This window comes from Electrophorus electricus, chromosome 10, assembly GCF_041902795.1.
Source record: "Electrophorus electricus isolate QZ-2024a chromosome 10, ASM4190279v1, whole genome shotgun sequence".
Lineage (NCBI taxonomy): Eukaryota > Metazoa > Chordata > Actinopteri > Gymnotiformes > Gymnotidae > Electrophorus > Electrophorus electricus.
In genome coordinates this window covers 15453209-15473523 of record NC_137506.1, presented here as the reverse complement: position 1 = coordinate 15473523, position 20315 = coordinate 15453209, and the positions used below count along the sequence as shown (strand labels likewise).

The following is a 20315-nucleotide window of genomic DNA, read 5'->3' as shown; positions in this document are numbered from 1 at the left end:
GATGAAAACAAACCGCGCTGGAGCAGCCTTGCTTTCAACACTGGATCATTCCACCTCTTTGTCGTTATAGGGGCCAATACAACACGTTGAGCCGTGTGGTTTATATATTCAAAATAACACTAACGTTTAAGTGCTTTGTCTTGAACTGTAGTCCTTGTGCATGGGAGACAGAATGACTAGTAATTGTATATTTTACGCATTGTTCGCTTAGTAAACCGTTCGTTGGAACGATCTCTCCTCGGGTTTTTTTTTTTTTGCCATACCCCTGAGGGAGAGTACCCGTAGAGGGAATCAATGCTCTGAGCCTTTTGCACCGTGAAAACATTTTCATCAGACCAGACAAGAAGACAATGACAAAATACATACAAAATATCTGTGTTGTATTTGTTGCGGTATGCTTTAAAATGAACACTGGTTTAAATGTCCCTGTTCGCTCTATGCAAAAAGTTACTATGTTACCATGTAATATGTTTGTAATTTCATTTTTGAACATTTGTGCTTTTACACTTTCTTTTTTATTAGTGTTATTCTTACTCTTATTATGAGCACGTGTAACACGGGGGCTGCTGCGCAAAGACAGTTAAGCACTGTATTGCAAAAACGTTTTTAATCACTGGGTAAATGTCGAATTGTCATTTCCTCTTTTTTTGTATTCGAATAAATCGCGTCCCTTCCGGTATGCCTGTTAACAGGAAGTGAGCAGCACATCACGTAACTAGCAACTATCAAAACAGGCCGAGAAAGAGATGGCAGCGCTGTCACTGTATCTCACAAACGTTAGTGTCTCTTTAGGACAGCCAATGGACTCGGAGAAAGTAAGTAGCTAACCAGCTAACGTGTATTAAGTTGATTCTTAGCTACGTTTACTAACTATAATGTGTACCATTAGTTTAGGGGACAGCTAGCTAGAGAACCTGGTTGTTTTCTTGTCCAGAATAGCATCTGTTAGCTAGCTATGCTAACAGGTTAGCCTGCTGCTGAATTTGGGCAAGATTTCTATCTCTATCTATCTATCTATCTATCTATCTATCTATCTATCTATCTATCTATCTATCTATATATATATATATATATATATATATATATATATATATATATATATATATATATATATATATATAGATAGATAGAAATATTTATTTATTTATAAGTGGGCAGTTTCCTTGTAATGCTGGCATAAGTGCTGGCAGCCTTCGATAATATGAAAACTGCACGTCACTTGTTGGGTCACTTTAGGCTTTAGGCAGTATAACTAGCTAAAATATGTTTTTCTATGCTCATATGGTAACTCGGATGTTGGCGATTTAGAGTTCTGGTGTGGTGAAGGACTTTGAGAATGTGGAGCTCGGCGATACTGGGAAGAAGCAGAAAGTGCCCCGCAGAACCATCTACTTTGCAAGCGGTGAAACAATGGAAGAATATAGCACAGATGAGGAAGATGAAGAAGAGGAAGAACAAAAGAAAAACAGCGCTATGAGCACAGTTGATCCGGTGGGTTTGTATTGCCTGTCTTTTGTAGGGTCTCAGTTTTCCTACTTTAACTTAATCTAAACGAATTTTTGTCTTCATATTTGACTCTAGTCGAAGTTGACTTGGGGCCCATATTTTTGGTTCCACATGTGGAGAGTTGCCACATCCACCATTTCAGGTAACACTGATGTGTACTATGCAGTCTCATGTAAAATATGCTCAATATAAATTGGCTCAGATGTGTACATAAATGTAGTATAAATATACTTTTTTTTTTTTTTTTTTTACAGTTCCTGAACTTGTGCTTTCAGAACTCTTAAAAAGCATGATATTTGTCACTGGATGGAAGAATCTGTAATTTTCTATTCCATCTAGAGCATCTTGAAGCCAAAGCAATGTTGCATTAGTTTAATTAATAGTTTGGGTGTATTTGTATTATTGGGTTTGTTTATGTATAATACATTTATGCAGGTGATATAACTTATTATTAATAATAATAATTAAATTATTACTATTGTTATTAATAATGTTTTTAATAATTAATAATAACTTAATAATAATAATAATATAGGGTAGCAGCTTGTATATGTAGTGGTGGAACTGTGCAAAGCCTTCAACTCAAAGGTGCTGGCATGAGATAAACAAGAGAGATGGCACACTTAAGTCAGCAACATCTACATTGAGAGGAAAAGTGAAGAAAATATAATTTTAATTTTTTTAAATAGCAAATGTTACACCCTATTTGTTGGTTGGTTTCAGTCTGTGATTACCTTGGAGAGAAAATGGCGTCGCTCCTTGGTATTACCTCACCAAAATATCAGTATGCCATTGACGAGTACTACAGGATGAAAAAGGAGGTATGAACAAGGCATGGGTTTTCACCGTATGAATACTGCAACTTTAGTATTCACATCCTGACTTGTGCTCCTTTCTGCGTTGGCTTTTTTGGGGGGGGGGGCTGTCTGGTTTATCTTTCTCTTCCTCATCCAATCCTCAGGAGGAAGAGGAGGAGGAGGAAAACCGCCTGTCTGAAGATGCTCAGCATCGCTTTGATGAGCAGCACAGTAAGGAGAGTGTGCAGGCCACAGTGGAGCAGCCTGAAGCCACCGCCTCCTTTGTAAATGTGACTTTTGAGCTTGAACAGGAGCCACACACGACCCCTGACTCCAACAAAATGCCTGCCCCCCTTCCATCCTAGAGCTCTACATTAAAATGACAGTGTACATTTCTGTATTTACAGGGCTAAGTCATATCACTTCTTCACTTGTAATGTTGTATTTCACTAAGGGTTGAAATGTGAACAGAAAGAGCTTGTTTGTAATTCAAATTGCTCATGGATTTTTATTTATTTTTTTTTAAACTAAGAGCACTCCTTTTATTTTCCTTAAAAAAAAAACTTGTATGAATTCATACATAAAATAATACTTGGGCAGAAATACCCAACTCGAGTCTAATTCTATTATCTAGTGTTTGTCAGATCTTGTACCTTTTTGAAGACAAGAAAATGCTGTTTACACTCTGAAGTACAGCTGCTGTGCAGGTCAAACTACAGCGCTTTATCATAAATTGAGAGGTCTTTGTAATTTTGCTGAACCAAACCATTGTGTGAGAAACTGCAAAGGCTGCATCCTGACTTCACCATGATCATCGAAGGCTACACAAAGAACAGATGAGTCTTTATTCTCTGTTTCTGCAAATGAACTACAACAATGTTTTTCAGTACACATTTCCTGGCTTGTGTGCCAGTCCTTTATAGTGTATTATTTTACCCTCTGCTAGTGTGATCAGGAACAATTAGCTAGGGATTTTTCCTCACAACCTTCTTTTAAATTGTAGGTAAAACTAGCTGTGTTAAATACATGTTATGTGCACAGGACACAAAAAGGAAAGAAGATACTAAATCTAACTGCTTTAACCTTTTTACACCTCTCAAAAATCATGTTACTTTGAAAATATGTATAATTTATGTATAGATACTAAAAAAACTATGACATGTGAGGGAAAAGCCATTTTTTTGTATATAATATCTGTTAATAAACTTTTGAACATGGATTGTTTGTTCTTGTGTGTTGTGTGCATAGGCAACTGGTTTTTCTAGGAGGTAATAAGTGTCACGTGTCCTCTAAATCAGCTGTGGTGCCATCATTCTCATTGGTAACCAGCACTTCTCTGTTCTCATATGTCCAGAAACCGTTCAGGTCGATAAGGATACTTGTAACTGTGTCCCCCTGTCCACTGTTGACCAGGTCCTGGAGTGTAATCTTGTATGGATCTTTGGGCTTCACCATGTCAAAGATTTCATCCTGTACCCACAAGACAATAAATACCATTTGTGTGTTGATGTACACCACAATATACACATCTGCCAGTTCATTATGCACACCTGTCTAGTAGCATGTTTGCACCTCCTTTGGCCTTCAGAACATGAATTTGCCTGGCATGGATTCTAAGAGATGCATAAATGACCAACTTGTACAGTGTAAAGTGGATGGTTGCACACTGTAACCAGTCCTTTCTGCTTCAACAGGGCTGAGAACCAGGGTCTGTGTAGGTCCCTGAAGAGATTAAGATCTGCATTCAAATTAATGTAACCATTCAGTGACAATGTGCGGCACGGTGCGTTATGATGCCGAAAGTGCCCAGTGGAGTGTGGATGAACTGTAGCCATAAATAAATGGATTCAGACACTCATTTAGACATTCTCAGTGGGCAGTAATATATGCAAGAAAAACCTCCACCGCTAGCCTCTATGTTAAACCCAGACAGCATAGCTACATGTACTCATGTAACTTGAGCCAAATACTGATCTTTCCATCAGTGTGACAAACAAAAAAAAACCTAGATTAGCCCATTTTTAATGCTCCTGTGTGCTGTTTTTCTTGTTTTCGCTGACAACATCCACCAGCTGAAATGGCCTTTAACTGCTGTGCCTCGTTCAATGATGCGATAAGCAGTGCATTTAGAGATGGCTTCTTGCTTACCAGTGTTGATCAGAGATGTGATATGCATGGTTTTGGTCTTTAGGTTGGTTCCCACGATTTTCACCACTGTCCATTGACCCCCGTGACCCACAAACTGATTTTGCCCCCAGAATCACAGATCCCTGATAGATGTTTGCTTTTTGCCTCCTTTTCAATAAATCATTGAAACATCTGTGCGTGCAAAGCACAGGATGACCACTACTTAGTAGATGCTACAGCAACTATAATGCCACATGCAGAGTCACTGAGGTCACTTGTTTTGCCCATTACCACACACATCGGAACACCAATAGACTCTAGGAGTATTAGCTTGCCTGGGTTGTATTAAAGATTGAAATCACATTATGTACACTCAGACCAGTAGTACAATTCATGTGTGTGGGTGTGACTAATAAACTCACAGTAACCATGAATTTTAAAGCTCGCAAACTCAAAACAACATCAAGATATGTCCTACAGGTTGTGATATTTATGTACTGGCATGTACAATTCCCAGGAATAAACATTATTCACAAAAAGTCACAGTCACAAACCTTGACATCCTGAAAAGACACTGGCTCTTGTCCATGGATCTTCATCTGTTCCTGAATGGCCTAAGCACATACACACATGCACAAGGCATAAATTCCCCAGAGAGCACACCTATTGTCATACTGATAAATATGCAAATCGCTTTGGATAAGACCACCTGCCAAATGTTTAAAAGTCTAATTCACTAACTTAGCATTTGCACATCACATCAAACCTCAAACAAATAAGATGGACTGTATGAGTGATTTACTGATTCAACATGTCTGATATGTTTAATTCCTTGCCATGTTTATAAACTTTATAAAAAGAGACTGTTGAATCTTTGCTGGTAAAATGTTTATGCCAGTTCAAGGACAATATTTTGCCCCAAAAGTTCTTCCTACCCTGAAAAAGTAATTGAGAGCGAAGACGTTGAGGTAGCCTTTGTTGTCCATGTCCAGGAGCTTGAAGATGTACTGCAGGGCAGCTGGCTCCTTCCTGTTCTCCAGAGCCAGCACAAAGTCCAAGTATGTCTTATAGTCCTGAGGCAGGACCGATTCCATTACACACAAAAAAGAGAGAAGAACAAACACACTAGTCTCTCATATTATAAAATCAAACTTTAAACAATTTCTCTTTAGTATCCTAAAGCTAAACATATATTTGGCTAAATGAAAGAAACCTATAATACACTTACACCAATGGAACCTGTAGTTCAGATTTCATTGCTTGATAATAGAGCTGCACTATTTGGATCAGACTTATATTATACTCTGCTAATGCCTTGTGATGTTACCTCCCTTTCAATAGTGCAAATAAGAGTGAGGCTAATAGCACCCTCAAGTGGAGAACTGTCTGCCTGATAAACATGCATGAACTACAATCCAAGTCGATATGATACTTTACATCAAAATGTGCACCAGAAAATGCTTGATATTATATGGTTAAATACTGGCCTGTTATCATTATGTAATGATTATGTAACGATAATGAGAATTGTGCATTCATATTGGTATCGGTAATATTGTAAATCCATCTACACTGTTGTTCTCTGTTCTTCAAGATAAGTGTTTACCATTTCACCATCATAGGTCAGGCATTCCTGATAGACCCGGTCTAGGAAAACACTGGTCAAGGTGCCAGTTCCGTATCGAGACAGCTCTTCTTTGCTGAGCATCCCATTGTGATCCTTGTCAAGGTTGAGGTATTGACCTGAACATCAAGATAACAAATATACTACCTAAAAGATTAAAGCCAAAAAATTCTGACTGACATTTTGACATCAGTACGTCAAATAAAATAGAAATTACTGGGCAGCTGACCATAAACCCGAAGGGCAGAAGGAGCAGAGAACCAGTTAGACTCCTGACTCTCCTTTGATAATTCTTCGTCTCTGAGCTGCAAATCAGTTCGACATTGTAGGAGAACAGGAAATCTTTAGGTCTTCAGTTATTGCTCTGTGACCTCCAAAGTATATTTTGGAGACTGCAGTATACAGATTTTTGATTAGTGTTGGGAAGCATTACTTCAAGAGCATATACTAACCTCAAGCAGATCGTCAAGGAAACTACAAGCCAAGATGTCCTGAATTTTAATTTTCCCTAAGGAGTAAAACAAAACATGCTAAATGTGAGGGAGGAATTAGGTGCAGAAAGAGAATAAATATGTTTTCATTTAACATATCTGTTTAAAAAAGAACTCAAATAATTAAAATAGACTGAATGAACAATTTACAACTGCAGAAGACCTACCTGTTCGGAGAGGGTCGAGGAAGAAGAAGAATTTGCGAACAGCAGTGCAGACATAAAAGGAGTAGAAAGATTTCTCCAAGCCATCGAGCTGTGGGAGAGTGGGAATTAACTCCAGAATGTAGTTCTCCAAGTCCTTAAGAAAGTAAAACAGGGAACATTAGGCCACATGGACACTGAGCGGCATTCCAACTTGCATCTGCACTGTTCTCCAAATAGGATTAAAGGATATAATGTTTTGAAGACTGCACTAGGGTCTACCTCTGAGCCCAAAATGAGGTTGCTTACAGATTCACGGAGATAACCCTGCCCCGCCACATCGTACAAGCTCAGTCCAATCCTCGTCTGGTGTAGCCAAACTGACAGGAGAACCAAAGAAGAGCTCTCACAGCGTGCCTCATCAGAAATGGCTTTTCCTTTACATTTTAACTAAATCAAGCACCATAATGAACTATCCCTGAATGATCTACAAAAAAGTAGTATCAGAGTTTGTGGAATAAATTATCACCTTTTCTCATGACATAATTAAAGAACTGCATAATTGATATGCGGCCATATGGGTCATTGTGAAGCAGCTTGGCATAGACTCTGGCAGTGAAGAACAGCCTGAGAGACAAACCAGAGAGATGGGGGAGCCTTCCTGAGTAATTTATGAATCATTCATGGCAATGTCATGTAAGACAAGTTTAACATTAATAAATGCAATGTAAAATGCTAGACAGATGGAAGATGACACAGCTGCTCTCTGCTCTCCACTTACTTGCATTTGGTACCTGCTTTCTCCCCGACCTTTAGGAAACTGTCATAACTGATCATTGCTTCGTCACCTGTGGTAGGCGGCACTTGATGCTTATCAAGAAGAAACCACAAATTCTGTGGAAAAATACAACTTTGTTTTTTTAATTTTATTTTGTAGTGTGTTTTAAATATAGTCTTAATGGTAGTATACAGTAACACAACTGGATTTAGATTCATTCTATTAATCAGTATAAAATGATGGAAGATTGATCAAATGATAAGAGAATACAGGCCACTTTCGTACTTGCAACTCCTCATTGTCAAGGAGTTCCCGGCTCTTCCTCTGTAGAAACACAGCTCTTGACTCTTCCCTTAGTTTCTGCAGCAGAACTTCATCTTCTGCAGGAAGCTGTCAAGAAAGGTCACCAAGTTTGAAATGCTGCAAGTTTTTGACTCCCTCTCTTACTGGTGTGGGACGTGTCACAAATATAAGTCTAAAATACCAACAGAAACACTAACTATATACCGAGTAGAGATTGACTACTGTATATGTGAATGCTTAAAAAAAATCCGTACTACTTAAACAGTTGTTCATCATGTCCTGCAATTCATAACTTTTATGGCTCATGGTTACTCACTCTGTAGTAGAACCGTGGGATGTGTTTGAACGTGTTGTCTTGGTTTCCACCTCCCTTCCATTCAGAATAATACTTCGTAAAGAGCTCCGTTTCCTCGGCTTTTTTCTCGTCTTCGGTTCTGTTGTCTGTGAGACAGGGTTGCCTTTGAAATTCACATATAACGACGCCGATAAACAGCTGAACAAGTCTGCAACATTGACTACACCGACTTGGGTATAGGTACTTTATTTTAACTTTGGCGTTAACTAAGTCAAACCGCCACCCAGACAAGTTCACTTTTGTAAGCTTGTCAAGCAAAATTATCCTCGGTCTGATATATAAATATCACAGTAACAATGACTAGCCACTGTCAAATTAAACGTTCCCCACTTGTTTGAAAGTTTGTGATTAGAACAGATATCCTAAGTAGCTAGCATAGCATAGCATAGCATAGCATAGCATATGACCATTATAGCCTGAGGTAGGTTAGATGGCTATCGAACCTGAGTGAGTGGAGGCAAGGCGTCTTTTTAAAATGTCTTTCCAGTGTGCAGTTTTGTCGCTTGTCATAGCTGCAGTTTAGCTGGAAACAAATTCCCGTGAACACGCATGAGAGAAATCCAATCTGTATTTTATTCCTAAACGCCAGACGGTTGGCCAACTATTAACAACTCCGAGTTTGTCGCAGACAAATGACGTTTCGACAAGCGACTGTGAAACCTACATGAGGGAGGTTGATAGCTGTGAGCTTTCCTATATGTTCTCACTAAATGTGTTAACAATCAACTTAAAATTATTTAAGAGAAGTGGGTAGACTCGTTACTGAAGCAGACTACATATTTGTAATGAGAGTGTCAAGTTTGTTTATCTAGCATAGCTAGTTATGCTTGCTAGCTAGTACTAGATGAAAGGTTAAAACCTGTTTAGAAACATTAGGCTTGTTGTTTTGTTTTTTTTAACTAACCATACTGTTTGAGATCGGTTGTTATTTGGCAGTTTGAAAAACTTTGTAGTAAAAGTACATGCCAGGATTGTTGCAATTGTGAATCTACAATAGGGCAGGGATATCTGCAGAAATATTTGCTAAACAAGTTAGTTTGGATACTCGTTGGCGAGATGCGGTGGAAACTCTTTGTGATAACTAATTTAAGGACTGTGCGACCATTCCTTGGACATGTTACTTATAGCCGCCATTCGCTTAGTGTTGTGCAACAGAACAAACAGCCAAATATTCAACTTTACTGCACAAAGGGAGAGAGAATTCTGTTTGATGCAGGCGGCAAAGATGCGAAATTAAAAGACTTCACTTTCAGAGAGAGACCACCTTTCCGAAAATCAGTGTTTGCTGCTGGCACTGCCAAAAGAACAGCTGATTTTTTTAAGAGACAGTCGGGAGTAGAGAATGAGCAAAATGAGAATGGCTTTGTCAGAAGCAGGGTGTCCTTTATAGCAGACATCCCTGAACAGCCACTGACTGCTTCAAAATGGAGGACCCTGAAAGAGAACTCTCCCAAACCAGAGCGCTTTGAGCTGAGAATGATGGAGGCACTGCTGGCTGCTGGGGCAGATCTTGGCATTGCCAAATCTCTTCTGACCTATGTTGCTATGGAGACTGGGAGCCTGCCCTATGAACTGCTGCTGAGGTATCTCACCTTTTGCGTTTCCGGGGGCTACCACTCCGAAGTGTCAGACACCTACGACATCATGAAGAACTGCTTTAAGAATTTGGACACTGGTGCTTACACCTTACTGATGAAAGGTTTTAGTAAAACTGAGCACTGGAGGGAGGCCTTGGTCTTGCTGGAGGATATGAAGAAATTTTTCATGCCCTCACCTCGTAACTATGGTGACGCTATTGCCGGGGCTGTGCTCCATGGCGACAGAGAGATGGGTTGGACACTTTATAGTGAACTTCTGGAACTGGGTCTGACTCCCAGACAGGACACATGGCAGTGCCTGTTTGAGAGTGCCACTAATCGACACGACCACAAAGACAAACTCTTAGCCATCCTGTCCTACATGAGAGAGAACCAGGTCTTTCCAGAGAAGCCACTGGCCAGAAGCATCAAAGTGTGGTTTGAAAGGTAAACTCCTATTGTTCCCCCTGTTCACAGTGCTTAAAGAATACATAATCTAGTGGGATTGCTTATTTCACCTTGTTACAGTTTACCAGATGAAAAGTGGAAAGGGAGTTTCTCCTCTGTGGATCCAAGGTATGTCACATAGATTCTACAGGAAATAAGATAATTATAGGTTTATGACAAGGTCATGCTTAAGTATGCATCTGTTTGTGTTGGCTGATGTTGCACAGAGGACAGTGCCGGAGTTGCCAGGCAAATTTAGAGTCAATTCGTCTGACGGAGGAGGAATATGCCCAGCTAAAACACAGCGTGATGGCAGATGTGATTGAAGGCAGGGATGTATTCAAGAAGACCACTCCAGAGGTTGGCATCCTTCCTAACCCACCTTTACATCTCGTATGTCAGAGAACGTTCACCAGTCCTCATCGATTTCTTTCCATGCCATGTATTTGCATCACTCACCACTAGATGGTGGAAGTGTTCCAGGATTTGTACTTGCCCAATAGAGGAGATTCTTCTTCAGGCAGAAATAATTTTACTAGTTTGCCCACTTATGTTCAATTGAATATTACAGATAGCTTCACACATTTATTTATATGAAACGGAAAAGGATTTTATAGATTAAAAAACAGAAATATTTAATGTATTGGCATCTCAGGCCACATGACAAATGTACCTTGTAAAACTAGCTTTTTGATTGCCTTTGACAATATGCACATTCTCACAAAGATGTGCTTTGGAGTGCTTAAATGTCTTTTTTTTTCTAAAACTGAAGGAGCACCAGGCTGTGTGCTGTCTTATTTGTTCCAACACCACAGAATTATCATGCCCAGAGTTGTATTCTGCCTCTGACTTTTCTGGGCTTTTAAACTTGGTTGAGCTTCCTATTTAGATGCTAGTGTTATGCAGAAGGTTTTTTTTGTTTTTTTTCAGGGCACAGAGTTATAGATGTAAATAGCAAGTAGCCCTGCAGTGGAGCTGTTTACTGCCACATTTAGATGAGACAGGGGCTTTCCAGCATATGTTCTTCAGTGGGTCTGCATGTCTCTTAGTTTAGCATTCAGATTAAAGCATCCCTCTTTAGTAGATATTCTGCACGTGATGTCACAAGGCTCGTTGGTTTTCTGAAGATCCCACTGCCAGTGAGAACAGACTGCTGACACCACCAACGTGCTGAGGAACTGTTTGGCATCAGTGTTCCACCGTCACCTCTTAAAAGGACATTTTCCACACATGCTTCAGTCCATTTTGCTAGAAATAATTTTGAATTTGGTAGCAAGAATGACATGGCTGTAATGAGATATTTATATATGCCTGCTATTGTTGGGCCATTTGCAGTCATAAAATGGAGCACAAAGGGGTTTCACATTACAGCTGTTAAAGCCTCTCACACGAGTGATGATGGAAAGTCCCAGCAGTCTGTCTGTGCGGACTATTACCCCCCCCCCTCCCCCCCCCACAGCACTTTGCGAAGTGAAAGCAGCACAGGACACTTTAGACGCCCCCAGTCAGATCTGCAGATGCTCAGGCACACATTCATACACACACACTGTTTCTTTTCAGTCATTCTCAGTATTTCACATCTTTCACAGAAGGTCAGGAAAAGGTGCCCTTTGTTGATTCTATCAAGATTAAGATTAAAGGTTTTTCGTGTTTGCCTTTGGAAGTAGTGTCAGAATTTAATTGTTTAATTGAAAATTTAAATGGGCAGTTTGGAATGTTGTTGGGACTTTTTTTTTAAAACTGGGATTGTACATTGGGTTCTGGGTGCAGGGAATACCAGACTTTTCAGGTTTGCACAGAAGAAAGGGGAAACCTGCTCTTCCTGTTTGGGGGGGGAAGGGCAGATTCTTAATCTGGTAAAGTACAGTAGGTGTCTCATAAGTGGTCATACCCAGGGCTGCAATGGGAGTTTTTCATGAACTCCACTTTTCCAGACGTGGCATGCTTGGTTTTACTAAAGTTCACATTATCTAGGGGTTGCTCTTTTCATTCTCTCCTGGGGGTGTACCGTGAAGTTTAATTCACGCATTAGCAAGCCAACTGGTTTCGTTTAAGGTAGTCTTGTGCTGAACACTAAGTAGCTGTTTACTGCCGCGTCGTCCTGCCTTAAGTTATACTGAAAGCTTGCTTACTAATCTATGAATCCGCCTCTGTAGTGTGTCCCACTCACTTATACACACACTGAGAGTTGAAGAGCTCCGCCGATCACCTTTTATCACAATGTGTGCCGGAGAGGTACGCCTCCCATATGAAATGTTCCAGCCAGACTGCCTTCCTGGTCATAGACATGGCCCCCCATCTTATTCAGAGAATAAAATGTTCTCTGAAACCCATACTCATTAGCAAACATGCATTCTTTAATTCTATTAATTAAATATCAAGAGGAAGGTTTGTGTCAGGCTTGGCTGGGTTCTGTTCATTTCAAAATAAATGCAAAGCTCATTTATTGTTCTGCAGAACAGATATGAGCAAGGGCTGCTTTTATGCTCCTGTGGTAGGCAGAGAAGCTGGGAGCTGTGAAGCTGGATTCACATAGCTTAGAGTTACAGCTGCATGCAGAAAATGGGAAGAAAAAAATGTATTGTTTGCAGCATTGAACTGATCAAGGTTGTTAATTAGATTTAAAAAGGAGTCGTGCAATTCTTGACATGCCACAGTGGGTAAGATGGCTGTGTGAAGGACTTTTGGTTATAATGCTCACAAAACCCTCACATGTCACGTTCCCAGGGAAGTCAGAGCCCCCAGGAGATCTTCTGTCCTGGTCATCATTTCTACACACGTTTGGTGGCCATTTTCATTCTGGTATTTGTCTGTGGTTGTTATGAAGGTGCTCTGTCTGCTCTTGTATCAGCTGGGAACCCGCGAAGGCCAGCACAGCACAGGACACATGTGACCTTCTGACTCCAGGCAGTGCAGGACATGTCAGGCCTCCTGACTGGTGGGGAATCCCCAGTCTCTTTGTTCCCACTGTGCTTTAAGGTTTCCATGAGAACAGATGCAGACCAGCCATCTGCAAGAACAGAAAGCCTTCTGAGCAGCAACCTTGGCAGCCCACGTGCTGTAATTCCTGCTGTTCACCCAGAGCGCCTTAACCTTGTGTTGATGTCACTGTGTGTTCGCCATAAATGAGCATAGCGCTGCTGTTTCTTCAGCTCAGCAGTGAGGGTGTGTGAGCTGCTTTTATGCATGCATCAGGCACTGCAGTTCTTCTCAATTAAGTCCTGAATACACTGCATTGAAAACGTGCATGTTCAAAGCTCAAAACAATGTATCAATAGGCACTTCATCCACCCAGAGCAGAGAGGAATTCCCCCAAATCTTCTACACCACCCCCCCTCTCTGTATTGCACCCCTGCACATCACACACAGTTTTCACCCACTCAGTAACATAGCACATGATATGCCTCTCTCTCTCTCTCTCTCTCTCTCTCTCTCTCTCTGTCTCTGTCTGACATGCATGCATGCACACAGACACACATACTCACTATGCATCCAAGTTATTGCAGTTCAACACATTCCTTCCCCAATATAATAAGAGGCAGACTTCTGAGTGGAATTGATGTTTTTCCACAGTGTGGAGGGGAGAGGGGTTGATTGGCAATGTTAAAGGCATGTCTTGCAACCTCTGCAGCAGAGACATAACTGAAAGTGGGGTTCTCCAGCCATCCCTGGCTTCCACAAACACTTGTGGTTTTTGATAAACACACAGCATTTTGTTCCTCAGTTCATGATGCACGTCTGACCACATTATACTGTTGCAGCCTCAAGGGACAAAGATAGGACTCCTTTCAAAGAATAGTGCTGTACCAAACGACACATGCAATAGTGTGAGAAAGTGCCACTATTCCATTGGTTCTGATTTTTTGCTCCAGCCCAATTTTAACACTGTTCTGTTTTGCCACAGAGGTTAACGCCTATAAGAACACACATGTCAGAATTCAGTGACCCAGAGTCTGGGCTCATGTGGAGTGACTGCCTCATACCTTCTGTTAGTCCAGGCCACTGCTGCATGTAGTGTGGTTTCAATGGTGTTGCAAGAGTAAGCATTCATAAATTGCATGGCGTGAGTAAGAGGCTTCTGATTAACAGCCCTGTGCAACCGGGTGACCAAGGGCTGAAAGGTGAGGGTGGGGCCTTTTTGTGTCTGGTCCGTCTGGAACTGTTTGGATGTTCTGTTGGCCAGAATTTCTGGACACCTTCCAGCATCTTATTTAAACAGTAAAAAAGAGAAGGACCTCCTCCATGACCCAAGTCTTGATGGTCTCATGTTTATGCTCGTGTTTGTGGTCCAAATCTCATGTTTATACTCTTGTTTTTCTGAACACATCCTTACTATTGATGTGAACACCAGCTATATAGATGCATGTGTGGATTATCTAAAAGGCCAATATAGAGAAGGCACAAAGTCCAAATCTATAATACAAGGACAAGAGAAGGCTGTTGTTCATCTGTACATAAGGTGAAATGTGCCTTGAACATCTTTGCACGCCAAGTTCATCATGGGATTAAGGTTTTATGGATTAGGAATTAGGTTTATGTTCTTGCTACTTTTTAGATGGGTTTATTCAGACCTTTGGGATTATGTATTAAATCGGTTAGCACATGCTATGTCAGTAAGTTGCACAGTGATTGGACCGTAATCAGTTTAGCGCAGTGATTGGACCCTGATCGATTTATTATCTAGACAGTGCAGTTCTAGTCTGTCTCACTTTGCTTCAGCAAAATAACTGTCCATGTAAACATCAGTGAATCAAGCCATAGTGTCAGATTCCATGGTTTTTATTATGGAACTCTAGATGAAAGGTCTCTATTCATGTTGGTGTGGCCCAGCATAAGATAATAAAGGCCTCGTTTAGATAGGCAGTTCAGTCTGTTTTTTGTATATGTATATATTTTATACATTTATGTGTTTCAATTTTTTACTTGTTCAAAGTGTGTTCAGATGTTTTCCTTGCGATCTGGACCACATCTGAAACAGCTGTTTCCACAGGTCAAGTAATACTGGTGTAGATTCACAAGTAGAAACTAAAATTGTCAATTTTTCATTCTCCCCTGCTGACTTAAACAGACCCCAACATCCTTTAAAATGACCTTTAGAACTCGAATACAGAAACTACTGCAAACAGAAACTATCCACAAAACAACACTGAAATTTCCAGCCCAGAAGGATTGTGTCTCGTACTTACAAAGTCATGCTATGAAATCAGCTTACTTTACAAAAAGACTGGTTAAAGAAAGTGTGATTTCTTCATGGACTTTTTTTCACAACAGGATTTGTAAAATTGTGGCTTTTTCTTTATTTGATTAAAACATCATTGCCTGAATTTTAAAATTATTATATCCTAAAATTGAATTAACTGAATTAAGGCTAATTAATTTTAAAGTTATTACAATAATTTTAAAAGACCCTTAGTTAACACACGTAGAGAGATTTGCAACGTTTCAAATAGTTGCAAAGCATTCACAAAGTGTTTCCTCACAGCTGTCTACTTGGTCAAGTGTGAAATGATTTAATACACAAAACAAGTCCTCTTAGCCATTGCAGACCCCAGATCGTTAGCATGTACTAACGTTAGCAGCTGTGTGACGAGTCTGCCATGTCTCTTAGCCGTTCCGCATCTCTGACTGAGGCTTGCTGTTTCCTACGTGCAGGAGCTGGAGATCTTTAAGGCCTTCGTGAAGAAGAGGCCCGCCTTTGACGTTGTCATCGATGGCCTGAACATGGCCCACGTTGCACCCAAGTGCTCAAAATCTGAGACAGTAAGTACTAAGCATGTTGATCTCTCCTTCCAGAGGGTCCCTGACGCAGGGGTGAGCACTAATCTAGGATTCCAGGACATCCAAAGTTTCAGGTAGTAAACTGTAAATGTTGCAGTGTAAGACTGCTAACACTGGACTTGTGTCTTTACTTGGACGCTGTTGTAATAAATATCTTATGAAGGCCAGGAATGTTGGTTCAGCAGTGAGATGCTTGGCATAGTCCTTGTATGTATTCAGGTTCACTAATTTCACCACAGGAACGAATGTTTGAAGTTCCTTACATTCATAGATTCAGCAAGAGCTTATACTATAATGTTGTCTTTTCTGGAATGGTCTTGTTTCAGTGCAACACTGAATTCAGGATTTTACATTCTGGCATGCTGTTCTGGCATTGTCAGAACACCACCCGGCTGGTTTCCCCATTCTGAGCCAGTAACATTGTACACCAGGGGGCGATATTGAGTTTGTGGCCATTTATTTTTGAAAACTTTACAGAACAGAACCAAAATGCCATTTTTTTCCACTAACCCTGTTAAGACCACCCAGCTGAATAAAACCCCAAATTAGTCACAGGCGAGAAAGGGAAAAGCCTGATATCCTGAACAACATGCATCTTTGGCTATTTTGTATTTAATTTTGCTGCAGTATGCTTCTTTAACTGGTTCTTAGCTTCAGATAGTGTGGTATATTTAGCTGTGTTATTCCCCCTCTCCCACTTAACACCACATTAGTTGTACTCACCAGGCCATGGGGCGACCGCAGCAGTGGAGGGGGGGTGAGCCAACGTTTATGCCTCTCTGGGTCATTAGGGTTTTAAAGTGAAATGTCAACTCTTAATCATCACTTATGTCAAACTGAGACATACAGTCCCAAAAATGGGTGAGTGTATATCGATAATGCTAGCAGAAATTAGAGTAAACGGGTAGCGGTTATAGCGATTCAGCTGGTAGTTCCATCACAGCAACACTTAAATACATGTATGAGATTTGGTTCACATCAGCACTCCCATCACAGCCTCTTTTGTTTCTTCCTTTTCGTCTGCCCACACGTCAGTAGCTGTCGGCTTCACCTTGAGTCTCTCAACTTGTCAGTGAAACTCTGATCCTGACGCACCACAGACCCACAGAGGGGACATCATGCATTTCCATACGATTTCAGCATTTTAAGTCATGCACTGGCCAGCTTACTCGCGTTTATTTACAGGAGTAACTTTTGCCCCAGCAATTTATTAACTCTGACACGCATATCTGCAGGAGCCCAATCCAAAGGATCTTCTCCTGTGTAGGGTTTTTCTGGAATAAGATGTATTATTTTTACAACTGCCCATCTTTTATAACTGTCCTGAGTGTGCAGTTTCTGAGTCAGAAAAAGGCTATTTGCATGATTTAAGGATTTTAAAACTAATACTGTTCCTGGACTCTTACTGTGACCAGTGTTAGAACTATAACCGGAATGTGCAGTATGGAAGCCAGCTTCTTTCATTTGCCTATAAGAACCACACCTTAACTGGGAAGCTTAAATGTGAAAGGAATGCAAACTAATTCTGAAGAGTAAAGGGAAAAGATAAGAAAAGATCTGGAGTTGCATCAGGAAAGGTTCCTACAAGGTGTGGGTTAAAGTTTACTCGTTAAACAGGCTGGTCTGCAGGGCATGGTGCTTTCCACCCCAGCGTCAGCTCCACAGTCCACTTCCTTATGATGAATTAGCAGAAATGATAACAGCAGCTGGTCTGCCATCAGCAGCTCTCTGTGAGCGAAAGAAGAGGAAGGACAGCCTTATTTGTTCAGGTGATCCCATCTGACTTTCCTTTCCATGTTGAAAGCTTCACGTGTTGTATGATTAACATTTAACATAATTGGCCTTTATCATCACTGGAGACTTTAACCTTAAAGGTGTGGTCAGTTAAGCAGGGGACCCTTACTGAAAATAGAATATTCTATTAAGCCTGACAGAATATTAGACAAATTATTATGAGGAAAAAAAGGTTAGAAATGTATTTGTTAGAAATGTGGAGAACAGCTTGTTAGAATGGTTGTAAATTTAAGATTTCTGGAGTAAATATTAGATCCTGGTGGAAAGGTCAAATGATTTGTTCACAGTGCAACTATTATGTCCACACTATCATACTGTGATCAAGCAAAATTCCCAACTCTTCTAGCATTATTTGGTATGTATTCTGAATGTTATTCTAGAGGTACTTGAACACTGCATATTGCTGTGTGTGCAGTATTCCCTCCATCTTGAGAAAATGATCTAAAGAAGGGGTCTGTAGCTCCGTAAATCTTAAGTGACTGATGTTGCTATTCATAACTCCAGGAAAGAGGAGACAAACCACACAGATAATTATTTTGATTCATGGCCAAAACATGCAAGGAAGTTCTTAAATTCAAATCTGCTCCTCACAACATTCTTTGGGTATTCTTAGCACAGTATTCTTAGTTCAAACTTGGAAACAACAAAGCATTTTCTCAACTTGCGCATTTGCCTTTTGTTGACTCTCAATGTAGGAAAGACTACTTCCTATGCAACAGGAAACTTCCCCTCCATACTGTCTGTGGGTGAGACAAAAGTAGGTTAAAACCCAAGTTAGGATTTATCATTTCCCTTCAGCTAATGAGCAGTGGGTTTCGCACTCATCAGCCATGCCAAGGGAAATTCCTCTCAGACAAGAAGATGAATGATGTGGCACTGATGAGCTTAATGAATGAACACTTTTCATTGAGAACAAACAACGCATTTTCAATTAAAAATGCCTTGTTTTCATCTGAGGCGAATCACCAAAGGGATCAGTTATTAAAAGGTCACTTAGAGCGAGTTGTGCTCCTGTAGTTGCTAGCAGTGGTCACCGAGCTGGAAGAAAAGGGCCTGAACATCTTGGTCCTGGGCCGGAAACACATGTTGCATCCCTCTCGCAACTGGAACAAACATGAAATGAACCAGATCAAAAAGAAGGCCCATTGCTTCTTCACTGAGAACATGTGAGTGAAACATTCATGCGTGCACACTCACACATTTACAGCAGTTTCCAATATCCATATCACTCTCTTCAACTTATGATGCTATTTCGTAGACATGGTCCAGCTGTTCCAAGAGAGTGAGCCATTTCACTTTTTTTCGTTCTTTCTCAGCTCTGAAGATGACCCTTTCCTGCTATATGCTGCCTTGCATTCCGGGAACCAATGTAATTTTGTGAGTCGTGATCTGATGAGGGACCACAAGGCTTGCCTCTATGACAGCACCACCAGACGCCTCTTCTTCAAGTGGCAGCGTGGGCACCAGCTGGTAGCCAGTGAATATATCCCTAGAAAACGGGTTCACTTTCAGGTGGGTGTAGACGCAAACCCACAAAGAGGAAGAAAACATTTAAACATACTATGATTTCATTTTAAGGACTCAATGTTGTGGCTTTTGTTGTTCCTTGTTTTTCAGAGGACATCCGTCTATGATACAATAGTCCAGACCATGGGCACTTCTTGGCATATTCCTTATGATGAGGAAGGTGGAATTAGAAGCACATATGAAGTGCCCCAGAAGTGGTTATGTCTTAATAAAGAACATTAAGGATTTTTGCTTCTCACATATGATGGTTGAAATTGACTGCATTGACTACACAGAACAATAAAGATTTGATTTTACAAGAGCAGCCTAGTTCTGTGGTGCACAGTTAGAATTTTCTCCATCATATGATTGATATAAAATCTTAACTTTTAATATATAAAATTATATTATATAATATATAATTAATATTTTTAATACTATAATATAAATGTATTGTGGCTAGGATAATCTAAAAGCATACTTAAAAACATTGTTACTTCAAATAATGTTCACTTCAAATACTTGAAGTAATGGTTAAATTAAAGATAAAAGCAGTGTATGAAACTTGAGTAGAAGTTAACAAAATAAAAATTATGCTGTCACCACCAGAATGTTATGAAATTAGTAACTGTGAATTAATAAAATCATAAAAAGTGCAAAAGGTTCAAATCCATAAATTGACTAAGTCTAGCTAAATAAATGTTAAGAGTTGCTTGGCATAAATAAGAACTACAATATTAAAGTATGGTGGCAGAGTCAAAAATGGATCTATAAATTGTCAGAGAAATGTACTTTTACACTCATAGTTTTAGTAGTTCTGTACAGCTGATAAGCTTTACCTAAATTTTACCTTTAAGCAAGTAAAAGTAGGAAAAATATTACTAGTCTAAATAGGCAAAATATATAAGTAAAATATAGGCCTACACCAGGGTAATCAAATGTCCTATAAAACTCAAGTGAAGCCATCCGTTCCAGGGGACCCGTTTTAAGGCATTGGATTGCATCTGTAACTTTTTCAAGTGTAATCGCAATGTTCTTTTTGTGATCTACTAAGCACATTTGTTTTGGGGACAGACTGTACAAACTGAC

General features: G+C 40.1%; 3 protein-coding genes across 5 annotated transcripts; 2 read left to right on the top strand and 1 right to left on the bottom strand.

Moving 5' to 3' along the window:
• Nucleotides 1–674: 674 nt before the first annotated feature.
• On the top strand, nt 675–3522 carry fam177a1 (family with sequence similarity 177 member A1). The gene is made up of 5 exons (XM_026999885.3): nt 675–815; nt 1309–1491; nt 1582–1648; nt 2230–2327; nt 2468–3522. The coding sequence occupies exons 1-5, from the start codon at nt 747–749 to the stop codon at nt 2666–2668; spliced, it is 618 nt and encodes a 205-aa protein (XP_026855686.1). The 5' UTR covers nt 675–746; the 3' UTR covers nt 2669–3522.
• Nucleotides 3126–8707, bottom strand: ppp2r3c (protein phosphatase 2, regulatory subunit B'', gamma). Of its 3 annotated transcripts, none has more exons than XM_081721733.1 (13): nt 8568–8707; nt 8086–8210; nt 7752–7856; nt 7470–7582; nt 7218–7315; nt 6971–7068; nt 6713–6845; nt 6507–6562; nt 6284–6359; nt 6037–6173; nt 5366–5503; nt 4985–5044; nt 3126–3773 (listed from the first exon to the last, which is right to left on the bottom strand). In XM_081721733.1, the coding sequence occupies exons 1-13, from the start codon at nt 8632–8634 to the stop codon at nt 3582–3584; spliced, it is 1398 nt and encodes a 465-aa protein (XP_081577859.1). In that variant the 5' UTR covers nt 8635–8707; the 3' UTR covers nt 3126–3581. The 3 variants fall into 3 exon arrangements, with proteins under 3 accessions (XP_081577859.1, XP_026855685.1, XP_081577860.1); XM_026999884.3 differs by having other exon boundaries at nt 6998–7068; XM_081721734.1 differs by lacking the exons at nt 6037–6173; nt 6284–6359.
• A 25-nt stretch (nt 8708–8732) lies between these two features.
• On the top strand, nt 8733–19548 carry prorp (protein only RNase P catalytic subunit). Its single transcript, XM_026999882.3, has 7 exons — nt 8733–10148; nt 10230–10277; nt 10376–10508; nt 15801–15908; nt 18738–18886; nt 19037–19232; nt 19338–19548. Exons 1-7 carry the CDS (start codon nt 9181–9183, stop codon nt 19467–19469), a joined length of 1734 nt encoding a protein of 577 aa, XP_026855683.2. The 5' UTR covers nt 8733–9180; the 3' UTR covers nt 19470–19548.
• The last annotated feature ends 767 nt before the right edge of the window (nt 19549–20315 follow it).